At 46.1% G+C, this 23556-nt stretch overlaps 1 protein-coding gene across 4 annotated transcripts in view; it reads right to left on the bottom strand.

Annotated features, from left to right (window-relative positions):
- Window positions 1–16658, bottom strand: part of TMEM241 (transmembrane protein 241) — a 120935-nt gene extending 104277 nt beyond the window's left edge. For 3 of the 4 annotated variants that reach the window (XM_084780741.1, XM_084780742.1, XM_084780740.1), the window contains exons 1-4: window positions 16182–16658; window positions 14601–14647; window positions 9897–9974; window positions 1393–1474 (exon numbers count right to left, since the gene is read on the bottom strand). In XM_084780741.1, the coding sequence (XP_084636867.1) occupies window positions 1393–1474; window positions 9897–9974; window positions 14601–14647; window positions 16182–16253 (279 nt within the window). In that variant the 5' untranslated portion in view covers window positions 16254–16658. Of the gene's footprint in view, window positions 1–1392; window positions 1475–9896; window positions 9975–13590; window positions 13670–14600; window positions 14648–16181 lie in introns of all 4 variants that reach the window. The other variant, XM_084780743.1, reaches the window with a different exon arrangement.
- Between the last annotated feature and the right edge of the window lie 6898 nt (window positions 16659–23556).

The raw sequence follows: 23556 nt of genomic DNA, 5'->3' as shown, positions 1-23556 counted from the left end.
ACCTAATGGAACCAGAAAAAAGCAGTAGAAAGAGTAGGAGCCGGCTGAACCCTCTGTGCTGGTCACCGCCGTGGGCTGTGAGTCGGCTCCCAGGCCACCCAGGGAATTTCTACCCTTCTGAACCAATCACTCCAGCTCCTAAGTGTACAAATCATGAAAGAAAAATGATGACTTAATTTCAAAATTACATTCTCAGCTGCTATTTTATAACCCTGACTTTGTCCTCACCATAACATCATGACCCAGGTAGAGAGATCTTGTTTGTTTTTATATCTGAGGTCTCAGGAACTAGCATAACAACAAACACTATAAAAAGACCAAATTGTTTTTTACAAATTCCGTATTTTTCAAAAGTCACAACATTGGGCATTTTCTGACAAATAAAAAAAGAAGTCAAGAAAAAGTAAGAGGAGGTATGAATAGCATCCATGGTAGTTTGAATGGATTCTCTTGATGGCAAATAAGTACATTTTGGGGTTCTGAATAACATATTTGGAAGCATCTCTGATCTTCAGAAAGCTCACATTGAGGAGCTCAGTTCAGCCCTGGAGGGGAGGGATGAGGAGCGGGAAGACAGAGCAGACAACTCATCTCACTAGTACTCAGATACTGGTCCACTCTGAGCCACACTTGTGTTCACAACTGCATCCAGCATCCCCTGGACCATTTCCCAATGTATCCAGTCCCTCCTCGGCAGCAGGTGACTCTGCTTCCCAGAATATCCAGCATATCCTGCCTCCTCCACGTCGACACTGCTCACGTGACTGTGGCGGACTTCACAACTGCTGCTTCTGTCCCTGCCGTCCTCTACCCTGTGAGACAAGCTGACCCTGCTTTATTTTCTAGTTATTTCCAATTTAGCAAAAGCAAAAGCAAAAAAAATAAAAATAAAAATAAAAAAGCTCCATGTTAGCTCAGGCCCAGGACTCCTCTGTCATGGTTTGGGTATCAAGTCACCCCTTAAAAGGCTTCCATAGTGCCGGCTTGGTCCCCAGGCAGTGGTACTAATTGGGGAATGTCTGGACTTCTGGCTAGAAGTGGGTTACTGGGGGCAGGCCTCTGAAAGCTGCTCCTGGTCCTCCATCTACTACTGTGCTCTGCTCCCTCTCTGCCACGGGACAAACAGCTTCTCTGTATCCTGCACTGTCAGCATGGTCAGCCCTAGGCACATCCTCCACTGTCACTATGTTCAACCTTACCACAGGCCCAGATCCCAAGGGGCAAGGACTCAGCCTGGGACCCTCTGAAGTTGTTCCTTGGGTATTTTGATCACAGCTACAGATCCAGTTAGACCTTCAAGCTGATGCCTACCCTACCTGCTGCCAGGGGCAATAAAGTAAAACACAAGCGGGTTGTGTGTCCCTGCACACTCACACACATTCTAATACTTACCAGTCTAGACAAAGCTCTGGACCCCGCATAGATTGTACCAACAAACAGCACCGAAGCAGGAAGCCACGTCAACACATCAGATCTAAAAAGCGAACAAGAAATTATAATGCTTTTACTACTTCTTGTTTGAAAAGAGCTATCTGGGAAGCACTCCCAGAGGCAGCAACTCCTTCCACTAAGGCTAACTAGCCTTGGGGGATGTGGTAAGTGAGATGTGCTCTTTGCTCACCGAGACAGCAACATAAGCAAAGGAAGCCATCCAACATACATCTCTGTCATGTGACATGTACTTAGCATTCAGGAACTCCTCCAAAACTGAACGTGCATAGGCCTTGCGGCAGACTCGGGGAGAAGACACAGCTGATTTTCTCAGTGGTATAGCATTAATTTCAAGTATACCAATAATGCTTTTTTTCTTTTAAAGATTTGTTTATTATTTATACAGCATTCTGCCTGCATGTGTGTCTGCATGCCAGAAGAGGATAATAGATTTCACTGTCGATGGTTGTGAGCCACCATGTGGTTGCTGGGAATTGAACTCAGGACCTTTGGAAGAACAGACAGTGCTCTTAACCTCTGAGCCATCTCTCTAGCACCAATAATGCTTTTGAAAGTACTGTTTACCTAAGATGTTTCAAACAGCTCCATGAAATCACAACTCGGAACCAAAAAAAATTAGAAAAAAAGATTTTAAAATAGTGAATCGCAGAACTTCTACAGACTGGTGGTATTCCAGCTTCTTCAAATATTATTAACCTGAAATTCTAGAGAACTCTGAGAGCGCTGAAGGGATCTGACTTTTCATTATAGTCTAGAATCTTGTTCTCCTCAAAAATAAACAAACAAGCTGGGTATGGTAGCACACACCTTTAATGTCAGCACTTGGGAGGCAGAGGCAAGCAGAACTTTGTGAGTTTTGAGACCAGCCTGGTCTCCACAATGAGTCCCAGGACAGCCAGAGCTATATAGCAAAATCATATCTGAAAATAAACACACACACACACACACACACACACACACAAGAAGGAAAAGATGTGGAGATAGAACACATTTCATGGAGGCTGCCACTTGTTTCCCCTCACTGAAGTAATAATAAGTGAAGCTTTGCTACTGCTTGAGGCTCCCAGAATCACAATGAATAAAGATAAGAAAAGCCATTTGAGCAGCGTACAGCAGCAGCATCACGGACACACTCAGTGAACACCCTGGGGCAATGGCAAACTCACAAAAAGGCCAGCACAGGCGGCCTATCCTTGAGCAGATCAATGTTCCCAGGCTCCAGGATGGGCCCCCCCCCCATTGTTCTAACCACATAGATTACTTCAGCAGATGCATGTAGCAACTTACAAAGTTCAGCCCTGGATTTTGGTGTGCTGATCACTGGGCGGCACTGCCCCCGAAGTCTCACCCTCTTGCTGGAATCCAGCCTGAACTGCGGACAAAGTCGACACCTGGGGAGTTATTGTCTCACGTTGAGGTCAGTCTCTGCCATGTTCTCCTTCCACAAAAACAACCTCTCGTACTCTGCGCCTGATGCCAGACTGTCTCTGCTCATGGTACCACGCTGCCACAGGAGACAACTGAGGACAGCTGACCAGGTACTGGGATAGGAATAACTAGTCATCTCTGTCATTTTGGTTAATACATAGATTCGGTTAGATTACAGTTTATCCTTCTCAGGTCTCTGATCACACCGATGGCTAAGCTGATGTTCGCTTGATAGCTAGACAACAGACAATTAGCTCCTTAGCACAAAGTAATCTGCCATGTTACTCCATGGTCAGTTCATTAGCTAATTAAAACTACTAGATATTGTATCTCTTATTTAAAAAGACAAACAGATTTGCCTTACTCACAGACCTCAGGTTAAAGATAAACAGGCTTTGGATACCTTCTCAGTTTTCTTCATATGCAGGAGATACGGCCTGAAGACTCACTCCTAGGGCTGCTAATGTCAGGTTTAGATACAGCCAACCTTGTAACCAGACACAAAAAACCAGGTCTCAATACGAACTTTACCATTCTTTTAGCTAAAGGACAGTGACTGCGCACAGCAATTTTACCCATGTCTTATGGTAAATAACTAGATAAAGATACAGAAGTTGACATTTAAAAGGAAAGCTTCTAAGGTGTTTAAGGTTGGTAAATGCAAATTATGAAGGTTGGAGGGTCTAAAAGAATGTGTTATTGCTTCCCGTTGCTGTGCTACTTTTGTACTGAGAATGTGTAGATCTTTGACATTAATCCATGGAGCTCTGAATTCTTAATCTAACCATGGTAAAACATTCTACTATACAATCCTCTATCATAGTTACAAGCCCAAAAACCTAAACTTTCTTTGGTTTGTCTTTTATTAAAAATGTTTCTCATTGTGCGTGAATTGTATACCTCCAGTCTTCTGGACAGAGGGAAGAAGCCCCTTTGTCATGATGCGTACTGATGCTGAAAATCCAGATCAAGAGAGCCTTTGCCCTTCTGCTCAACAAGAGGTTTCTGCACTCTCCATGTTACCATTCCACAGATGTCAGAAAGATCTGTAAGGCTTCTGCCTTTCCTAAGCTCATCTCAAAGAGTATCCATGCTTTTAACACAAAGTTTTTCCCCACGCATATGCTATGCCATAGGTCTACTCCCTTTTCCTACAATGTGTATTTTACTGCAAATTGCAAACAACGATGATGCTAACATGTCTAAAATTTATCTCCTTTTGCAAACTTAAAATGATTCTTGTAAGATACAGGAAATCCACCTCTCAGGTCAAATGGAGCCCATATATGAACTGCCAATCAGCAGCCTAAGTTTCCCACCTATTGCCTGTTTCAGAGGATGGAATTCCTGTCACTTTCCCTGGTTTTGGGACTCTGCTCTCTTACTACCTGCCACCTTTGTGCAGCCAACATTGGCTTGTTTGGTGAGTTCCCACTCAGCTTCCCTTTGTCCAGGAGACTGTCGACAGCTCTCTGGTTCACTCAGGAACAGAGGTACCCAATCCCAACCTGGTCCTTCTCGCTGACCGTCAATCAGGACCTTTTCTATTGGATGGGGTCACCGCCAATACAGTATTTTCCCCGTCCTGATACATAGATCCCGGTGCGCTAAGTGACTGTGTCTCTGGGCTCAGCTCGGTCCTTTTCGGGATGTGCTCTCTTGATCACTGACCAGCACTGATGAGTCCCTGACACAGTCTATACCAACCTTTTGAGTTAAATTTTGCACTGGGGGACGCCCCAGCAAGTCACTGACCACCTCCCCATGGAAACGGTCCACTCGCCATCTCTCCAGGCTCCTTTCAGATGCCTTCTGGAGAATTTCAGATCCCTATGCCCACATTAAAGGCTGCTAAGCTTACATGGCTCTGCAACCAAACTTGGAAAGATCCAACATGAAACTTTTAATTGCCACCAGAAATTGGGTAAACATTCAAGCCTTTTCTCTTTGCTCTCCCAAAAGTTTCAAATATACACCTAGAGTAAAACGGAAGGACGCTCCCAATATTCAGGCTTTTCTCTTCTTTGCTCCAAGACTTCCATCTCTGCTCGCTCTCCCAAGAATTTCAAAAGTCCACCAATAGGGAATTCTCTCCCCAACCTACTAACTTCATGCACAGGCGCTCTGGTCCAACCTCACAGATCATGCCTGCTGGACCTGCACAGCCCCTCTTAGCTGCAGATGTCCTCAGACCGTGGACAGGAAATGCAACACCCTGCTCTTCCCAGACCTGGCCAACATTTCAGCCTTTTAACCCCCTGTCACCACCCCACTGTCAGCAGGAAGCAGTCAGAGGCAACTGATTTCTTCACCCTCATTTGTTTATTATCAACAAAAGGCAGGAATGGTGTGCTTCAGACCTGGGACAGACATCTCCAGATTTTCCCAGCATTCCTCAGTCCCTATCTGATGCAGAACATGCTGGCATACCCTGAACTTTCCAGGACAGAGCTTTTCCTTCTTCTTTACCATATAATCTGGACATTTTGTTGCTCTTGCTTTTTTCTCTCTCTCTCCTCCCTCCTTGCATGGCAGCGAAGAGCTGCTTCCTATGAACCTACATTTATATACTTTAACTTACCTTACAGGAAAAGTAATCCAACATTCTCATTTTTTTAATTATAGGGAAAGGGAGGAATGTTAGCATATCGTCCCCAGTCTGCCTAGCAACCTATGACATCATCATCTGCCAGGTGCCCAGCTAGGTGTGCCAGCTGCCCAGGATATAAAAAGGGCAAACCCACCTCATCTCCCCCTCTGGCTCCCTCTCTTTCTCTTCCTATCTCTTGTTCTCTCTGACTCTCTCATTTTCTCTGTCTCTCTCTTTCTCCCCTTGGGGTGCCCCTTCCCTTTCCTGCCCTCCCACACTTCTACAAATAAACTCCCTATCATATCTGTTGCCTGGCATCTTATTTTTCATATTTAATACTGTTGCTTTGGGGTCCTTGCTATCCTTGACAAGTTCCTATCTCCTGTTCTAATCAAAAGTTGTCAACTTGCACAGATGCACACGGACCCCAGGTCACTTTCCTATTGAAGAGCTGGTAAACAAGGGCAGAATCTAAAGTCAGGGCTACCCTGGTCTAAGCATTCACCCATGTCCTTGTGCTTTGCCCACACAGCTCTCACGCTCTAATGTAGACAAGGCTACAACAGGTAAGCTGCAAGCACACTGGGGGCGGGGGGTTGCATCAGTAAAAAAGCTAACAGGAATATATTCTCCATTATCACCAGCCCTGCCTGAAACAATACATATCTGTATCCTTAACCAAAAAGTGAACAGCGAGAAGAGCATGCCATCCCCACCCTCATGGGCCAAGAGATACTGTAGATGGTGGCCGTTACCCTAGGAAAAGGCGTTCCCACTTCTGAGTCACACTGACCTTACAAGGATCAAAGGCAGCAGAACACAAACCCACAGCAGGCCGTGCACCAGAAGTCCAGTGCTCAAGGCCAGCCAGCAGCTGGCTTGGCTGCAGCAGGCCTGAGGCTTTGGAATGTAAGGTCAGTGAAGTTCCGGACCTCTGTACTTGAGTCACTCATAAAATAAGCAAACGAAACTCCTGCTGAGTTACAGACTCCAGGAAATAAGAGTCTGCACTGCTAACTGAGAATGCGAGGGAAGAAAACAACCCCCTGGCACTCACTATCTTATGTGCCAATCCCTACTATGAAACACAAAGACATAACTTCAACTGGATACATTAGAGACTCCTGGGAAATGTGGCAGGGAGACTGGGTGAGCATTTTGGTCCAAACATCTGGGCCAAGATCCAGGCAAAGGACAGTGTGGCTTATGTTGTCATCCCGACTGGGGCTAACAGGAAAGCACAATGTACGCTTGTGGGACAGTCTACCCACCAGCTTAAAGGGATGCAGGCATTTCCTTGGCATTTCAGCCGATCTGGGGGGAAGAGGCAGTGTACGTGGCAGGTATGAAGGCATCCGAAAGAAAGCCTTGCACCCTTCGCTTTGCCGTTTATCCAAATAACAGACTCCTCCAAGAAACTGAGTTACCCCAGGAGTCTCCAGCTGGAAAAAGAGCAAGTGTAGGCCATCAGAGGAGAAAAACCTGTTAAGTGTTCTCACAGAAGAAGACAGGTCAGTGGTGGGCGGGGCCACACATAACCAGGACTGCCTTGGCACACATAACTGGCCCTGCAGGAAACCGTAACCTCACTTTAGGACGCTGAAGAGACTCCTGCGGGTCGGAGCATCCCTGGAACTCCCTGTCACTCCTCCCAGAAGGATTGTCTTTTTCTACATTTCACTATTTAGCTATTTGAATTGGCTTATTGAGGATAGACCACTGAATCTGGCTTATTTGGGGCACAGGCTGTGACCCTGAACCTATAACAGTTGACTATGAGGATACCTGGCTCCTCTACGCAATGAGAAACTGCCATACTCTACCATACTCTAAAATTAAGAAAAACACTGTAGGCCTAGTGTGGTATTCAAGGGCCAGCCTGGTGTACACAGCAAGTTCCAGGCCAGCCATGGCTACACAGTGAGACCTTGTCTCAAAAACCAGGAAACAAAAGAAAAACATTGCAATTACAATCCAGGGCCCACCAAAAAGGAATCAGACCTGTTCGGTGTCCTCCCAGCGCCCACACGTTACACATATTAACATTCCTACAACAACAGGATTTCATTGCGCATACTGTCTCATGATCTGCTTGCTTTCACAATTTCCCATGGCAAAAAGCCACACCCGATTTACTGATAATTGAATTAATGACCACTGACTTGTATTAGTAACAACTGAACAATTAATGCTAATAATAACAATTGACTAAATGTCCTATGGTTGCATATTTTAAGTCAATCTTGCGTTTCTTACTATCCCAATGCTGTATGAGTATCCTTAAATACATTATTTTCTCATATTTGTGATGTTTTCATAACACTCAGGATAAATGCCCAGAAGCATTTAAAGATACAGGCCCTGAAGGTTAATCTGGCTACAACATCACTTTAGAGAGAGATCACACTCACCCTGGCTCCTTTAAAGGCCTAACACTGAGTCTAAGACCTGAACATTAGACGGGGCACGATTTTCCCTCTTCTAATTCATCAGCATTTGGGCCTCTTTGTGGGTTAATTCTTTCATTCTCTTATTCACCCACAAAGGAAACCAAATAGGTGGTCATGGCAGGGTCTCAGGTCCCTTGGGCATTTGGGGCCTCTGGGGAACTGCTGAGTCAGTAAGTATGTTCACATGCATGTTTGCATGCATGCCCATGCATGTGTTTGCATGAGGGTGGGAGAGCAACTCCTGACTGGAGGATTACAGGTACAATCACTTGGAGGGATCTCTTGCCAAGGGTCTGGTTTGAAAACTGTGCTCATCTGCCGAGCCCCTTAACTGACTGAGAAAAGCCAGATAGTGTGTCTCGCTTGAATCACAGGTCTGCTTTCCATTTGCATGCGCGCCCCACCCCCACTGTGAAGCTAAGGAAAGTCTGTTGGCATACATAATAAAACTGTTGTTACTGAGATGGAGCTAATTAAATTAAGTCACTTGTTTTTCAAATAGAGCATGCTTTATTGAGAGAACATCTGCTTCCTACAAACACTCGGCAGTGTTTTGTTATGGGCGCCTAGAGGGCTCCTCAAGTGGAATTCTCAAAATTTCTGTATTCTACCAACATCTAGTGGACATAAAGATAGCTTCCAAACATGGATATGAAGACACCAAGGGTCTTAGGTTGGTCACTGGCATTGTCTGGCATAGTAGCATCCTTCCACTGTAAAGACAATACTTGTTTTTTGGTTTTTTTCTAGTTTGCGTGTATATGTGTACAAGTTTGTGTGTGTGTGCACGTGTGCATGTGCATTTGGAGGCCAGAAGTGAACTCAGATGTTTTCCTCAATTGCTCTGCACCTTAAATTTTTTGAGACTGGATCTTTTACTGAAATTGGATTTCTGCTAGACTGGCTGACCAGTGAATTCCCCCCTCTCCCTGTGTGCCCTCCCTCCCACTACACACACACACACACACACACACACACACACACACACAACAACAACAACAACAACAACAACAATGCTGGTGTTACCACCACCACCACCACCAGTGCAAGCAAGCACTGTACCAGCTCAATGGTCTATACAGGTCCTTTTGTATATATTAACTCCTTAATTACAGAAGAACTTTAGACTTCATGTTTTTAAATCCATTACTTACAGCAAAAGTAATATTTAAGGAGCCGCTCTTCTAGATTAGATCAGCGTCTTATGCACATGAATTGTGACATAATACTCAGGGAGGTTCACATGTACCTAATACATGCAGTAACAATGGTTAATGAAGAAAGGTCATTTGAAAGAGAAGTCAGGAGAGGTAGGTATAGGGAGAGTTTGGAGGGAGAAAGGCAAAGAGGGAAACAATGTAATTAAATTACAATCTTAAAAAATAAAAGAAATAAAAAAATAAAAGAAATAATATTTAAATTAAAAGTGATTAAAAATTGCAAGAGCCATGTGCTGCTCTGCGTGCACTCGCTCTGCTTCCTGCCTGTGCACCCACATGTGCGCTCTCAGCTTCTCCTGCCACCAAGCCTCTGCTCAGCACCATGGACCGTACCCCTCTGGAACCCCCAAATAAGCCCGTCCTTCCGTAAGCTGCTTTGGTCCTGGTGTTTTATCACAGCAAAAGAAAAGTAACTAATACATTGGTACTGTTCTTAACTATTCTGTAAGTAGAAAATAAAATAATAAAAATTTCCAAGAACATTTACAGCTACTCCCTTAAGTTCTCCGTGGTGATCCTTGGACCTAGAATAAAGGCAAGTTAATATGGTATTGTAATTTGTGTGTCTCTAGAAATGTTAACATCCTATTAGTGACACTATTCAAGTCTTATCTTAGTAGAAAATCGTTGAATTTCAAGATTGGAAAAGAAGGGGCCAAACAACCCAAGCACACATCCAGGTCTTCTGCTGCAATGTAACACATATGTTAAGCGAGTGCGTGTCACTCATGAGTCAGTCACGAGGAGGATCTGTACCTTAAACTGCTGTTGATCTCCACCCAGCCCAGTTTCCATGACATGTGAAGCAGAAGTGCACCGATGAGCGTCTGCCACCTGGAAAGGAGGAGAGTTGAGGAGAGTCACTCCAGGGCTAGACCCAGCACTACCCGGCCCTCCCGACCTGCTCATCACTGATACGAACCGTCCAGGCCTGCTACACCCTATCCCCCCATTCTCCACGATCCTCCAGTTCCTCAGATCTTTGCCTTGGATCCAGCTCTCCAATAAGCTGGCAACCTCACTCACCTCTCCTACTTCTAGACATTTCCTGAGCAACCTCATTCACGGCCCATAGATACGGACGACTCCCAGATCCCCCTTTCTTACCTAGATACTTCTACCTGAAGTCTCATAAGCTCCCAATTACGTCACATGCAAAAGGCCACCTTACATATGCCCAACCCTGATCACTGCCCTACTGTCTTTGTCAGCCAACTAAGACATCTTCTCAACCTTCCTGACCCTTCTCAGACTTCATGTCTACTTGGCAAAATCCTCATGACTGTATTTAGCCCCATAAAGCATCCCCATCTGAAGCCGCCTCTCTACTTGTCATATAGTTTAGTTTTTTACCATCTTGCACCTGATCCTCAGCTTAGTACTATAACAAGGTCCCACGGTTGTCCCTCGCCGTTCATTCTCTACCTTGTAGCTTTTTCTTCCAGGCTGTTCATTAAAGCATGCCACTCCCTTGTTTTAGAAACCATTGGCTCTTCCTTAGCCCTCAACCCCTTCACAGCCACATACACCCTGGGGTCATGAAGGTCACTAGTGACACAAGGCTCTTAGCAATACAGTGAAGGACAGCAGAGCTTAGCAACACTCCTCCCATTCCCACTGTGTAAAGCGCATCAAAATGCCAAAGGAGCCAGGCATGGTGGAACAGACCTGTGATCCCAACAGCTGGGAGACCGAATCAGGACGGTTTAGAGGGAACAGGGAGATGGCTCAGTGGTTAAGAATACTCTCTTCTCTCCCAGAGGGCCCATGTTTGGTGGCTCACAGCTGCCTGTAACTCCAGCTCCAGGAGACCCAAAGGCCCGCCTCAGGCACTGGACACACATGGCACACACTCACACTCATAAAAATAAATCTTGTTTTGTTTTGTTTTTGTTATTTTTGAGACAGAGTTTCTCTGTGTAGCCTTGGCTGTCCTGGATTTGCTTTGTAGACCGTGCTAGCCTCACAGTGATCTGTCTGTCTGTGTCTCCCTGAGGGCTGGGATTAAAGGTGTGTGTCACCACACCCATCTTATAAAAAATAAATCTTAAAGAGGAGAAGGTATGTGAGTTCAAGACCATCTCCTGGAGGTGACAGAGACGATAAGTCCTAGCATTCTCTTCAGTGATGTTTCTTATCCTTATTCTGGGGCTCCAAGTAACAGTCAGCTCCTAGAGCTATCACAAATGCAGCAAGTCCCCACTGACCCCTTTACTTAATGCATCCATGAAGCAGCCATGGTTTGCGCAGCCCAACCCCCCCCCAGAGGTGTCTGGAAGATTCCTAGTGGGTCCATGAGCCCCTCAGCCCTCACATAGCTAACCTCTCCCTGACGGTTTTTACTGGTATCCTTTCTTTTCTTTTTTTTTTTTTTTTGTTTTTTGTTTTGGTTTTTCAGGACAGGGTCTCTCTGTGTAGCCTTGGCCGTCCTGGACTCACTTTGTAGACCAGGCTGGCCTCGAACTCACAGCGATCCGCCTGCCTCTGCCTCCCGAGTGCTGGGATTAAAGGCGTGCGCCACCACGCCCGGCACTGGTATCCTTTCTACATTTTAAGATCCTATTATTTAGTCACAAATCATGAGACATCTCACCTCAGAAGTGACTGTAACACACCCATATGTTGTGATACTCTACCAAGAACCTCTGGCCTCCAGGACAAAGTCTCTTATGTGTGACCCAAAGACCTCTAGACTTGGGCTAGTCCCCTCCCCAGGAAAAGCTCTCTCTCCCTGCCTTGGGGATTCCCAAGACCCACAGCCTGCACCCTCAAAATGTGCTGGGCCATCTCTTACTTCTTGGAATTTGTGGGTACTGCTCATTGCTCATGATATGGTCCCATCTCCTCAAGTATTAGAAGACAGTTGCTCAGGAGTAAGACCCAGTGTTTCACTGGGCCAGCCAAGAACAAGACAAGCAGTTTATGTCCCTCAATCAGAAAAGGTCTGAACCTCATGAATTTCCCCCCCCCCCAAGAGACATGAAGTAATGCTTGGTGATTTTTTAAGTATATATTTTATTTTATGTGTATGGGTGTTTTTGTCTGAATGTCTGTGCACCACAGGTGTGCAGTGCCTGTGGGGAGGCAAGGAGCGGGTGTCAGAGCCTCTGGAACTGGAGTTATAGACCATTATGTGTTAGACCATGAAGATGCTAGAAACTGAACTGTGGGTGCTAGGGTCTTTCTTAACCACGGAGCCATTTCTCCATCCCCCAAAACACTGTGTAAAGAGAAGCATGAGAGAGCTATTCTATATGTACATAAATGGCATATGCTTTAAAAAGTTCAACAGCCCTTTTCTCTATAAATAAATAAATAAATAACAAAAGAGTACCCAAAAAAAAGACTATAGAATACTAACTATGTATTGTTTTAAGGATCCAGAGGCATAAAGGAAGGATTATACAATAAATGAGCATATTATAAATTGGTTAACTACTGAGGGAGGGAAAATTTTCTCACACTAACCACACACTTAAGTAAACTGACAATGGCTAGGAACCGAGTGAAGCTTTAACAAACATGTGTGAATAGCTAACTACATAGCATCTTTAAAGAACAAAAGAATCATACACAGAAATGCAATGGAAGTGGTCACAAAGTAATAAAAATAATTAAAAAGAAATTAAACAGCACTCGGGAGGCAGAGGCAGGTGGATCACAGTGAGTTCGAGGCCAGGCTGGTCTACAAAGTGAGTCCAGGACAGCCAAGGCTACACAGAGAAACCCTGTCTCAAAAAACAAAAACAAAAAAAAAGAAAGAAAGAAAGCAAAGAAATTAAAAGGTTAAAAAACAAATTGCAATGGCACTAGAGAGATGGCTCAGCAGTTAAGAGCACTGGCTGCTCTTTCAGAGGATGCTGGGAGCCAAATTCTGGTCCTCACAAACACCCTTAACCACTAAGCCATCTTCTCCAGTTTCTAGTGGTTATATCCTTAAGAGGTAAAAATAATCAGGCCTTGTGGCCTGTGACCCCAGCTCCTGAGAAGACTGAGGCAAGAAGATCACAAGTTCAAACGCTGCCTGGGCTATAGACTGAGTTTAAAGCCATTCTGAGTAACTTAGCAAGGCTTTGTCTCCAAACATGTGTTTCTTTTGTAAGTGGGGGTGCTATAGCTAAGCAGTAGAGCGGATCCCTAGCAAGTGTGGATCATAGGCTCAATCCCCAGTACCAAAACTAAACGCACCAAATAAAAGAGAAAAATGTTAAAACCTCAGTGAAAATAAGCGGATAAAGGCACAAACGAAAATTCACTGAAAACAGGCAAGAGAATAATAAGCACAAGAAAACGATCTGATTTTATGAATAAGTCAAATTGTGAAACAAAAAAAGGATTGATATTTGCTCATGAAATTTGCAGAAAGGAAGAAAAAGAGTCATTCCTTTGATATGGTATATAGTATTATAGAAACTTTCATATGCATGCAGGGCTAAACGGTAAACTGAACCTGGAGAGATGACTCAGGGGTCAGGAGCTCTGTCCAGTCTCCCAGGGTTCAGTGCCCTCTTCTGGCCTGCAGGTGTACACTGTATACATAATAAATAAATAACTATTAAAAAGACAAAAACCAAAAACCAAAAAAACTTCTTTAGCATTCTTTCTTTCCTTCTTCATTTTGACATAGGGTCTTTCTACATAGTTTGGATGTTCTAGAAAAGGCTAGCCTCAAACTCACAGAGATCTGCCTGATGCCTTGCCCCCCCACCCCCCCACCCCACCTTTTTAAAATGTATTTAGTTTACAATGTCCTGCCTGCATGTGTGCCCACCCACCAGAAGAGGGCACCAGATCTCATTACAGATGGCTGTGAGCCACCATGTAGTTGCTGAGAATTGAACTCAGAACCTCTGCAAGAGCAGACAGTACTCTTAACCTCTGAGCCAGCCCAGGAAGTTTTTTTTTGGTTTGGTTTTCAGGCTCAAATACAAAGTTGTCTGGGGATGAACTACAGTATCTCTAGGTGATGAACAAAACAGTTACTAAAACTGCTTCAAATGACATTTTAAGGCATCATCAGACATATCCTACAAATACATATGGAAAGTTGTTTTGGTTTGTTTTGTTTTGAGACAGGGTTTCTCCGTGTAACAGCCCTGACTGTCCTGGACTTGCTTTGTAGACCAGGCTGGCCTCGAACCCACAGAGATCCGCCTCCCTCTGCCTCCTGAGTGCTGGGATTAAAGGTATGTGCCACCACCACCCGGATGGAAAGTGTTAACGATGTTTGCCCTTTGAGTGAGAGAGATGGCTCAGTGATTAAGGACACACGTTGCTCTTGCAGAGGACCAGGATTCAGTCCCCAGCACCCATGTCAGATGGCTCACAACTGCCTGAATCTCCAGCAACAATGCCTTCTGGCTTCCAAGGGAAATTCATGCGTGTGTCATACACACACACACACACACACAAATATCCAAATTTTAAAGAACAAAATCTGAGAGAAAAAAAGATACTCACCCTTGGAATAATGTAGGGTAGGTAAATTTCAGGACAGACAGGACATACTGAAAAACAAACAGATTAATGGACTCTTTTTTTTTTTTTTTTGAGACAGGGTATCTCTGTGTAGCCCTGGCTGTCCTAGACTTGCTTTATTTTTTTGGTTTGTTTGGTTTTGGTTTTTTGAGACAGGGTTGGCTGTCTTGGACTTGCTTTGTAGACCAGGCTGGCCTCCAACTCACAGTGATCCACCTGCCTCTGCCTCCTGAGTGCTGGGAATAAAGGATCAGTGGACATTTTGAATGACGCGAATTGATAAAGCACATAATAACCTTCCTAATGAAGAGATATAAGTATGTTTAAACAACTAAAGGCCTTCATTCCCTCAAGTCACAAACGAACAAAAGAGTGGCCTTCCAAGTTACACTGAAGCGAACAAATTTTCTTTTTTAAGAACAACTCAGCTGAGGTAAATTCATGTTTTTGCTTTGCTGTTGCTTGCTTGTTTGTTCTTGAGACAAGATCTTGTCTGTAGTCCAGGCTAGCCTAGAACTTGCTATGCAACCCAGGCTCCTAAGTAACAGAATTACAGGTATGTGCCACCCTGCCCTGATTCAATTTGTAGTGACATTAATTCTTTGTTGTATTTAGGGGAGCTCGGGTCCCCACACCTGAGAGGCAAACACTGTTGCCTAAGCATCTCCCAGCCTTTCTTTTAAGTCTTTTAGTCAAATTCATAGAGCTTGATAGTCAAGGAATTGTATTTTGTTTTGGAGACATCCTTTTTATTATGAACCCTTTATGTTCATTCATTCATTCATTTTTGCCTAAAGCCATTAAATACTTTAGGAAAGATCTCAGTCAATTCTCTACATTGTCTTTAAAAAAAAAAAAAGGGCAGTCAAGCCAGGTGTGGTGGCACAGGCCTTCAATCCTGCTCAGGAGCCAGACACAGATGGGTCTCTGTGAATCCAGGGCCAGCACAGTCTACAAAGTTGGTTCCAGGCTACTCTTATCAAAATAGGGCACTTTCTGCCCCACCAAGATTTTAAACCATTTTTTAAAAACTGGGTATATGGGAAATGCTTGAAATGGAGATAAAGACTAAATGAATCAATCAGTGGGTTAAGGGCTTATGAACTCATCTTTTTCACTGCTTCTGGAACTTGGGGTCCTGGGACAGAAGGCTGTTGGGGGTGGGCCGAATGTCTGACTCCTTCAACTCTTCCTTCCGCGAGGGAGAACCAGGAGGCTTGCTTTCTGTTTATTCGCGTGTGCTTGTATTTATTTACTTGAGCCAGTGTTTCAAGTACCCCGAGCTGGCCTCGAACTCGCGATGTAGCTGAGGATGACCTAGAACCTAAGATCCTCCCTCCACCTCCCAAGTGCTGAGGGATTGGTGAGCAGGAGGGATGCAGCCCAGGGCTCTGTGCGCCTCGCTCCAGCCCCAGCTCCCCTAGGAGACAGTCCTCCTGGAAGTGGGCTCAGAGTACTTCCTCTCAGGGTGGGTTTCCGCTGACAGCCAGCCCGGGGCAGCATCTGTGACGTGGACGGCGCGGCTCGCAGCCCACGCGCAGTGGCGGCCGCCCGCCCGCTCACCTTGTTCGTGAGGTGAGAAGCCAGGTAGCAGGTGCAAAAGCAAAGGCCGAGGAGGGACCGCCCGGCGTTCATCAGGCAGCGATCGGGCTTCCCCGCCACCGGAGCCCGGACCTCCGTCTCCGCGGCCCTGCCACGAGGCTCCCCCGCAGCCAATCAGCGAGCAGCACGCCGGGCGCCTGCCTCCTTAAAGGGGCTGCTGGCGGCGAGTCCTCAGGGTGGCAAGACCCTGGTCCTCTCTGTCTGCCCGTGGTAGAAAATGATGGAAGAGAAAGGTAGCACGTTACGGAAGACGCCATAGCATTACTTTATGGTTTGAAGGAAAGTAGCCATATCTATTACTGAATGACTGGACGAAACTGCTGTAGATTTTACCGATTTTCTGCCGAAATCTTCCAATGTTCTACATTGCTTCGTTTTTTAACTTTGGCAAAACCACACAAATTAACTACTTTGAAAGGGGCTAGAGAGGTGGTTCAGTGGTTAAGAGTGTGCACTGCTCTGCAGAGGGCTGGGGTTCGGTTCCCGGAGTTCTCCTTAGGATCTCTTCTGCACTCTCTGGGCACCACAGTCACCACATGCACAAAACCACACCCTGAACTACAAATGCACATAATCAAAATAAAACAAATCTAAAAACGATGTTAAAAGGAAGGCTGAAGAGGGGACTAGAATGACTGATTTAAGAAAAGGCATTCTATTGTGCAGAAATGTCTCTAAAAGACTTGTGTAGACACAGTGCCAGGGGCCTGGGATAAGGGAACAAATGGTTCAGAAGTAAGTTCAAAGTTCATCTGGGCTACCAAGAGGATCCGAGGCCGGCTTGAGCTATGTGAGACTTTGGGCAGCAGACTACAAGGGAGATTGTATTTTCCAAACGAGAATTTTAAACACAGCCGCTGTTCCCAGGGCAAGAAATTAACCCAGGTTCTGGCAAACAGTAGAAAATTGTACTGGGAACACGTTGGTGGTAATGAAAGGTGCACGTGGGCCAGAGAAATGGTAAAGGCACCTGCTGCCAAGACTGACAACCTGTGTTCCATAACCAGAATTCAAGTGACGCTCGCTGAGTCCCATGATTGTCCCTTGACCTCCTCACGGGTGCTGTGGCGCTTGTGTGCCCACGGACAGACACACACCCTTAAGCCACACATAAGTGCACATTATGGGCCTCAGCGCGGAGCTGTAGATGAGAAACAGCATCCCAACACTTGGGACCCTCGCATGTCTACCTGAGGCACGCTCTGCTTCTCTCTGCCCTCCCCCTCCGCCCTGCACAGAGGAAGCAAGGGCTGGCCTCTGCTTGTCCTTTGAAGTCTCATCACAGAACGGGTGGGTACTCACTCTCCCCGTGGCCCTGTTCTGGTCATGAGAGGGAACAAGCGTGGAAGTGCAGCTGAGTCTGGACACCTATCCCTACTCTCAGTGGCCTAGTCTGTCTTTCAAGGCAGTTCGAGAAATTGTAACGCACCTTTCTTTACCTAGGTTGAGTCATTAAAGAAGGGAGCATGGTACTCATGCGCTATGCAAACACACACAGGCGAAACACCTATAAACAGTAATGATGCTAATAGATATTAAAGGGAGGTGCATGGAACAGACAGGGAGAGATGGAGCTCTGAGTCATACCAGATCCTCAAATACTTATGGTGAAGCGAATGCTGCCGATTAGGCGGGCCTGTGTTTGCACGCATGCGCATGTGGATGTAGGGGGCCAGAGGGGCCCTTTGCGTGTCTATGCTGCCGATTATGCGGGCGTGTGTTTACACGCGTGTACATGTGGATGTAAGGGCCGGAGGGGCCCTTTGGGTGTCTATGCTGCCGATTGGGCAGGCATGTGTTTACACGCATGCGCATGTGGGTGTAGGGGCCAGAGGACCCTTTGGGTGTCTATGCTACCGATTGGGCAGGCCAGTATTTACATGTGTGTGCATGTGGGTGTAGGGGCCAGAGGGACCCTTTGGGTGTCTATGCTGCAGATTGTGTGGGCGTGCGTTACACGCGTGTGCATGTGGGTGTAGGGGCCAGAGGGGCCCTTTGGGTGTCTATGCTGCCGATTGGGCGGGCGTATGGTTACACGCATGCGCATGTGGCTGTAGGGGGCCAGAGGGGCCCTTTGGGTGTCTTCCTTTATTCCTCCAGCTTATTTTGAGCCAGGGTGTCCCTGACGCTGGAGCTCACTAAGCTGGCTCTGCTGGCCAGGGAGCTCCAGGGACCCTCCTATGCCCACCCCACCACATCTGATACCCCTGTTTTCTGTGATGTTGGGGGAGCGTAACTCATGTTTTCAGCAACTGAACTCAGCCCAAGCCTGAGAGCTTCAAACAGGATGAAATGTGAAGAAATAAAGCCAGTGACATATGAATGGAATGTTAAGATGCCCTTACCATGTCAGCCAACATCACAAACTTTGCTTTTAAACGGTGTGGTGCCACATGGGAGGCAGCACTTGGGAGGCAGAGGCAGGCAGATTTCTGTGAGTTCCAGGCCAGCCAGGGGCTACGTACTGAGACCCTGTCTCAAAAAAGTGTGTGTGCAGCCAAAATATTTAAGTTCATCTCCAGAAAACACAAGTCTTGGTAAAGGTCCTTGATACTTCCTCCTCGTTTTCCCTTTGCCCGAGCTTTGTACAGTAAAGCATTGGGTATGTCAGGTTAGCTCCTACTTAAAATTGTCCAGGTTCAAGGAACATTGAAGAAGACAGGATGGAAAGAGTGTAGAGACTAGGGAAGGAGATATGCAGTGGAATGCCGGCTTCTGTGCACATGGCATCCGCACTCAGGAACTCACTGCAGCTATGGTTACCAACATACAACCTGCACAAGACCAGGCCAATGTGACCGGATGACACAGCGGTGGCAGCAGCACCAACTGGACGCAGGGGTTACAGGAAACAGAAAAGAGGGGACATGAGAGCTTGAGGAGGGCATTCCAGGCGTCCAGGAGCAGTGGGGAGAGTAGTCAGGGGTTGGATATAATCAAAATACATTGTATACATATGAAACTTTCAAAGAATAAATAACAAGTCTTTCAAATTTTGTTCATATTGTATTAGGTTTAATCTCTGTGACGATTAGTGCTACTTGTCAACCTGACAGAGTGTAGAATCACTTGGGGAGGGATCTCCAGGCATGCAGTGGGGATGATTTTGACTACATTAACTGAGCTGGGAAGAGCCACCCATTTGAAGGCCCCATTTTCTCGCTGGGGCCCTAGACTATAGAAGTGGAGAAAGGGAGTTGGAGTATTGCAGGGTGTTTGACCCCACTGCAATCCCTGAGATTGTGACCTGTGAAAACCTGTCTTTTGTTTGGTGTGGTTGAACCCTAGCACACACCCTTAATCCAAGAGCTTTCTGTACACAGGATTTAATAAAGTTAACCCTAGGTCAAGAGACAGGAGCAAGAAACTGCTTGACAGGGATTAGAGCAGGAGGGACTTTGAGTTGAGGGGTATTTAACACAGCGTGGAGAAGCAGAAGGCCTTTAGCTCTCTTTAGTTTTTACTTCTTTGGTTTGAGCGCTTTAGCTCCTCGGCTCCTCAGCACCTTGGCCTTTGGCTCTCTGAGCTAGCAAGCCTTTCCCTTGCGTTGTTCAGCCTTTTCCTCCCGGGCTGTCAGCTGAACTAGTTGAGCCTTCTGGGCCTTTTACATGGAGACATGAGCTGAGTAGTAAGGTCATCTGGGAGCCTTCTCTGCCTCTCTGAGCTAGCAGATGTTCAGCCCAGCATCTGGCTCCTGTCTTTATTGGTAAAATAGAATGGTTGGGATTTTCAATGAAAACAAGAGAGGAGGACACCACTCGTTGCTCTGTGTGTCTCGCTGATGAGATGCGACCAGCTGGTTCATGATCCTGTTGCTCTGACCTCCCCACCAGCACGGCTGTGCCCTTAAATGCGCACCAGAACAAGCCTTTCTCCTTTCAGATGCTTCTGTCAGGGCCTCTTATTACAGTAACAGGAGAAGAGAAACTAAGACATTAGTTTGTACCTTTTTCTTTTTTTTAGTTGCTTGTTTTGTGTGTGTGTGTGTGTGTGTGTGTGTGTGTGTGTGTGTGTGTGGTTTTGTTTTGTTTTGTTTTGTTTTTGGTTTTTCCAGACAGGGTTTCTCTGTTTAGCCTTGGCTGCCCTAGACTCACTTTGTAGACCAGGCTGGCCTCGAACTCACAGCAATCCGCCTGCCTCTGCCTCCCAAGTGCTGGGATTAAAGGCGTGCGCCACCACCGCCCGGCTTGTTTTATGTTTTTTAAGACAGGGTTTCTCTGTGTAGCCCTGGCTGTCCTGGAACTCACTCTGAAGCCCAGGCTGGCCTCAAACTCAGCGTTCCACCTGCCTCTGCCTCCAGAGTGCTGTCCTGCCACACCTGGCTCTGTACATTTTTTCCCCTAAAGAAACAAAGGAGCAGGCTGGGCGTGGTGGCGCACTCCTTTAATCCCAGCACTCCGGAGGCAGAGGCGAGCGGATTGCTGTGAGTTCGAGGCCAGCCTGGTCTACAAAGTGAGTCCAGGACAGCCCAGGCTGACACAGAGAGACCTTGTCTCAAAAAACCAAAAAAAAAAAAAAAAAAAAAAAAAAAGAAACAAAGGAGCTAAAGTATGTGATTATAATATTTTGATACTTGATTTTATTTTAAAGTTTAAAATTTTTTAAAATCTAGAATATGGACCCGGCTTCTGACCAAATGCAAAAAAAAAATTCCTGGCTAAATATTAATAAATAATTTTGGGAAGAATCACTGCTGTTCCTAAACACACTCAGGAATTCTGATCATGTGAAAGCAGAGCAGAGACTCAGAGTACGCCAGGTGAGAAAGCTCCTACTGTAAGACATAAGACATATAACACATAGTAGGTCACATGGCAACCATACAGTTCACGTAGAGGACAAAAAGCCCTGGGCTCACACCAGAGGAGCCTGCTCGGATATAGGTTTAAGCCAACAGAAAGTTTCTGTTCGCTGTTCAGTGATGGCATTGGGTGTTAGGATCCCAATACAGCACCGAGCCTTTCTCAGGATGGGCTTTTAACCAGGAAAACCGTGTCCTGGGCTGGCACACTTCAGTTAACAAAAACTGTTAGCCAGGAGTGGAACTGCAGAAGCTAAAAAGCAAGGTTAGTAGATTTAGAGACCTTTCCAGAACTATGAGCTTTGATGGATTGGACCTTTGTTTTAGTTTTGGCCAGTGGTGCTGTCTATGTGCTGAGTTTTACAGCCCGAATGGTGCCTCCATCATGGAGTCAGTTATGCTCAGGTCTGGGGCCCTGTTACATAAGGAAACCAGGAATGCTAAACACTCAGGCTTGTCTGCCCAGAAGGTCAGGAATGGGTGTGGTTACCAGCCTGGTGAACTCTGCATCACCTGTCTGGCCAGGCCACACTTGGCTCCCTGAGGATTTTACTAACTGGACTGGAGGTGGTTAATGGCTTGGTGGCCTTTGTGCTCTCTGTATGACCGAGACCACACCAGATCCTCCCCAGGTCCTCAAGGTGACACACGTAGTCTATTTATAGAACTCTTTAAGGAAGAGGTGACATGTACTTGGAAGAAAAATTCAGTGTAATTATGCCTTAAGCTTTATTGTACACACAGGATTGTGTTACACCAGGAAACTTTCTTCCAAATTGTAATGTACTTAAATGTGCCTAAAATAAACTGCACAGTGTCAGACTTTAGAAGTTTGAACCAACACTGGCTCCTGAGTCATGTTGAACCAGACTTCCTTCTGGCCTTACATGGATTGTTACTCTGCCAACCCTGGTGTTTGCAGAGACGCAGAGGCTCACACAATTGAGAAATCCACTAGCATTGGGAAAAATAAGAAAAGGAACGCCTAGAATCTGTAGGCTCAATTTTCTTAACCAATATATTTTATTAACAACTTAGTGACCAAGCATACATCACTTATGACCCGACTAACCAATGAGGATTAATGGACACAATAACAAAACCTTAAGGACATTAGTTCCGAGGAACGATTCTCCAGGCATTAGCTGCAGGATTTCTTCTGCTGGAACCTGGGGTAACCAGAACCCAGAACCTCAGCAGGAGCTGGAGCCCCGAAACCTTCCCTCGAGCAGTTCTCTCTAGGAGCGTCTTGAAGTGCAGCGATGAACAGCCAAATCTATCCCAAGTCTCCAAAACGCCCCTGCCTCCAGTTCTGGGCTCATTTACATATCTCCTCCCAGAGTCTGTTCACGGGATCTTTTCAGCTGGCACCAATTAAGCCCTGCACGAGGTGGTTGCTCTTCTAGTGAATTAACCTCGCCTGTTCTCTCAGGGGACCGTTCCGATCCCACACTTGGAATCCTAAACAACAGGTTTCTCTCTCCTTCAAGAATCAGTCAAGCTTCCCCTACAGTCTGATGCAGGTTTTCAACAATGATGCCACTGAGGACTAGCATGATCACAGATTTCTGCTTCCTTTAAACACTTGTGACTTGGTTTTGCATTTCTACAGGCTCACTGGCGTGGATGATAAAATACAGAGTCACCAACTTTAGTTAGCTTGTCCATCTCTGTAACAAATGGCTGAGGAAAGCAACTTTAGAAATATTGATTCAGGCTCAGTCCTTCCTGGCTGAGAGGGCTTCACAGAGCACAGTAGGTCTGGAAGTAGAAGGCAACAGTGACCATGGGAGGGAGCCTCCCCTTCCTCCCCTCCCTCCCCCCCATTCCTTTCCAGCCCCAGCCTAAAGCTACCTGCTCCCCACCCCCCTTCTTTAAAAGCACACGCACAGAATGCTCAGGGGTGTGCTTTGCTTCTCACCCTCATCAGATTGACAGTCAACACTATCACCTTGGACCAGCAAAGGAGGCTCGGCAGGTGAAGGCATTTGGTTCATAATCCTGGAAACCCAAGTTCAAGCCCTGGAACTCTCTCGCATGCGCACACCCACCACTGATTAGCCATCACACCAAACAGATGCTGGTTTCTTCTTCCTCTCCACGAGGTTGTTGGGACCAGCAGTGACCAGAGCTCCATATTGCCTTACTGGGCTTTAAAACGGAGAAGTTCTCAGTCTCCACTTAACAATCAGCAATCCTGTGCTTCTTGAAAACCAGACTGTGCTTCAGGACAAACGTCCACCTTGAAATAACCACAGTATCTGGTGAACTGGCCGTTATTTTTTTTTAATTCATATTACTTCTCAATTGTTAGCCCTTCCCTTGTTTCCTCCTATTCCTCCCTCCCTCCCACTTCCCTCCTTCTCCCCTCCCCTATGTCTGTGATTGAGGGAAACCTCCTCCCCCTATATATGCTCTTAGAATATCAAGTCTCTTCTTGGTAACTTGCTATCCTTCCTCTGAGTGCCACCAGGCCTCTCCATCCAGGGGACGTGGTCAGAAAAGGGGCACCTGAGTTCGTGTGAGAGTCAGATC

Source organism: Acomys minous (assembly GCF_964271855.1).
Source record: "Acomys minous genome assembly, chromosome: 4".
Classification (NCBI taxonomy): Eukaryota; Metazoa; Chordata; class Mammalia; order Rodentia; family Muridae; genus Acomys; species Acomys minous.
Note: the sequence above shows the minus strand (reverse complement) of the source record. Positions and strands in the feature narration are given on the sequence as shown.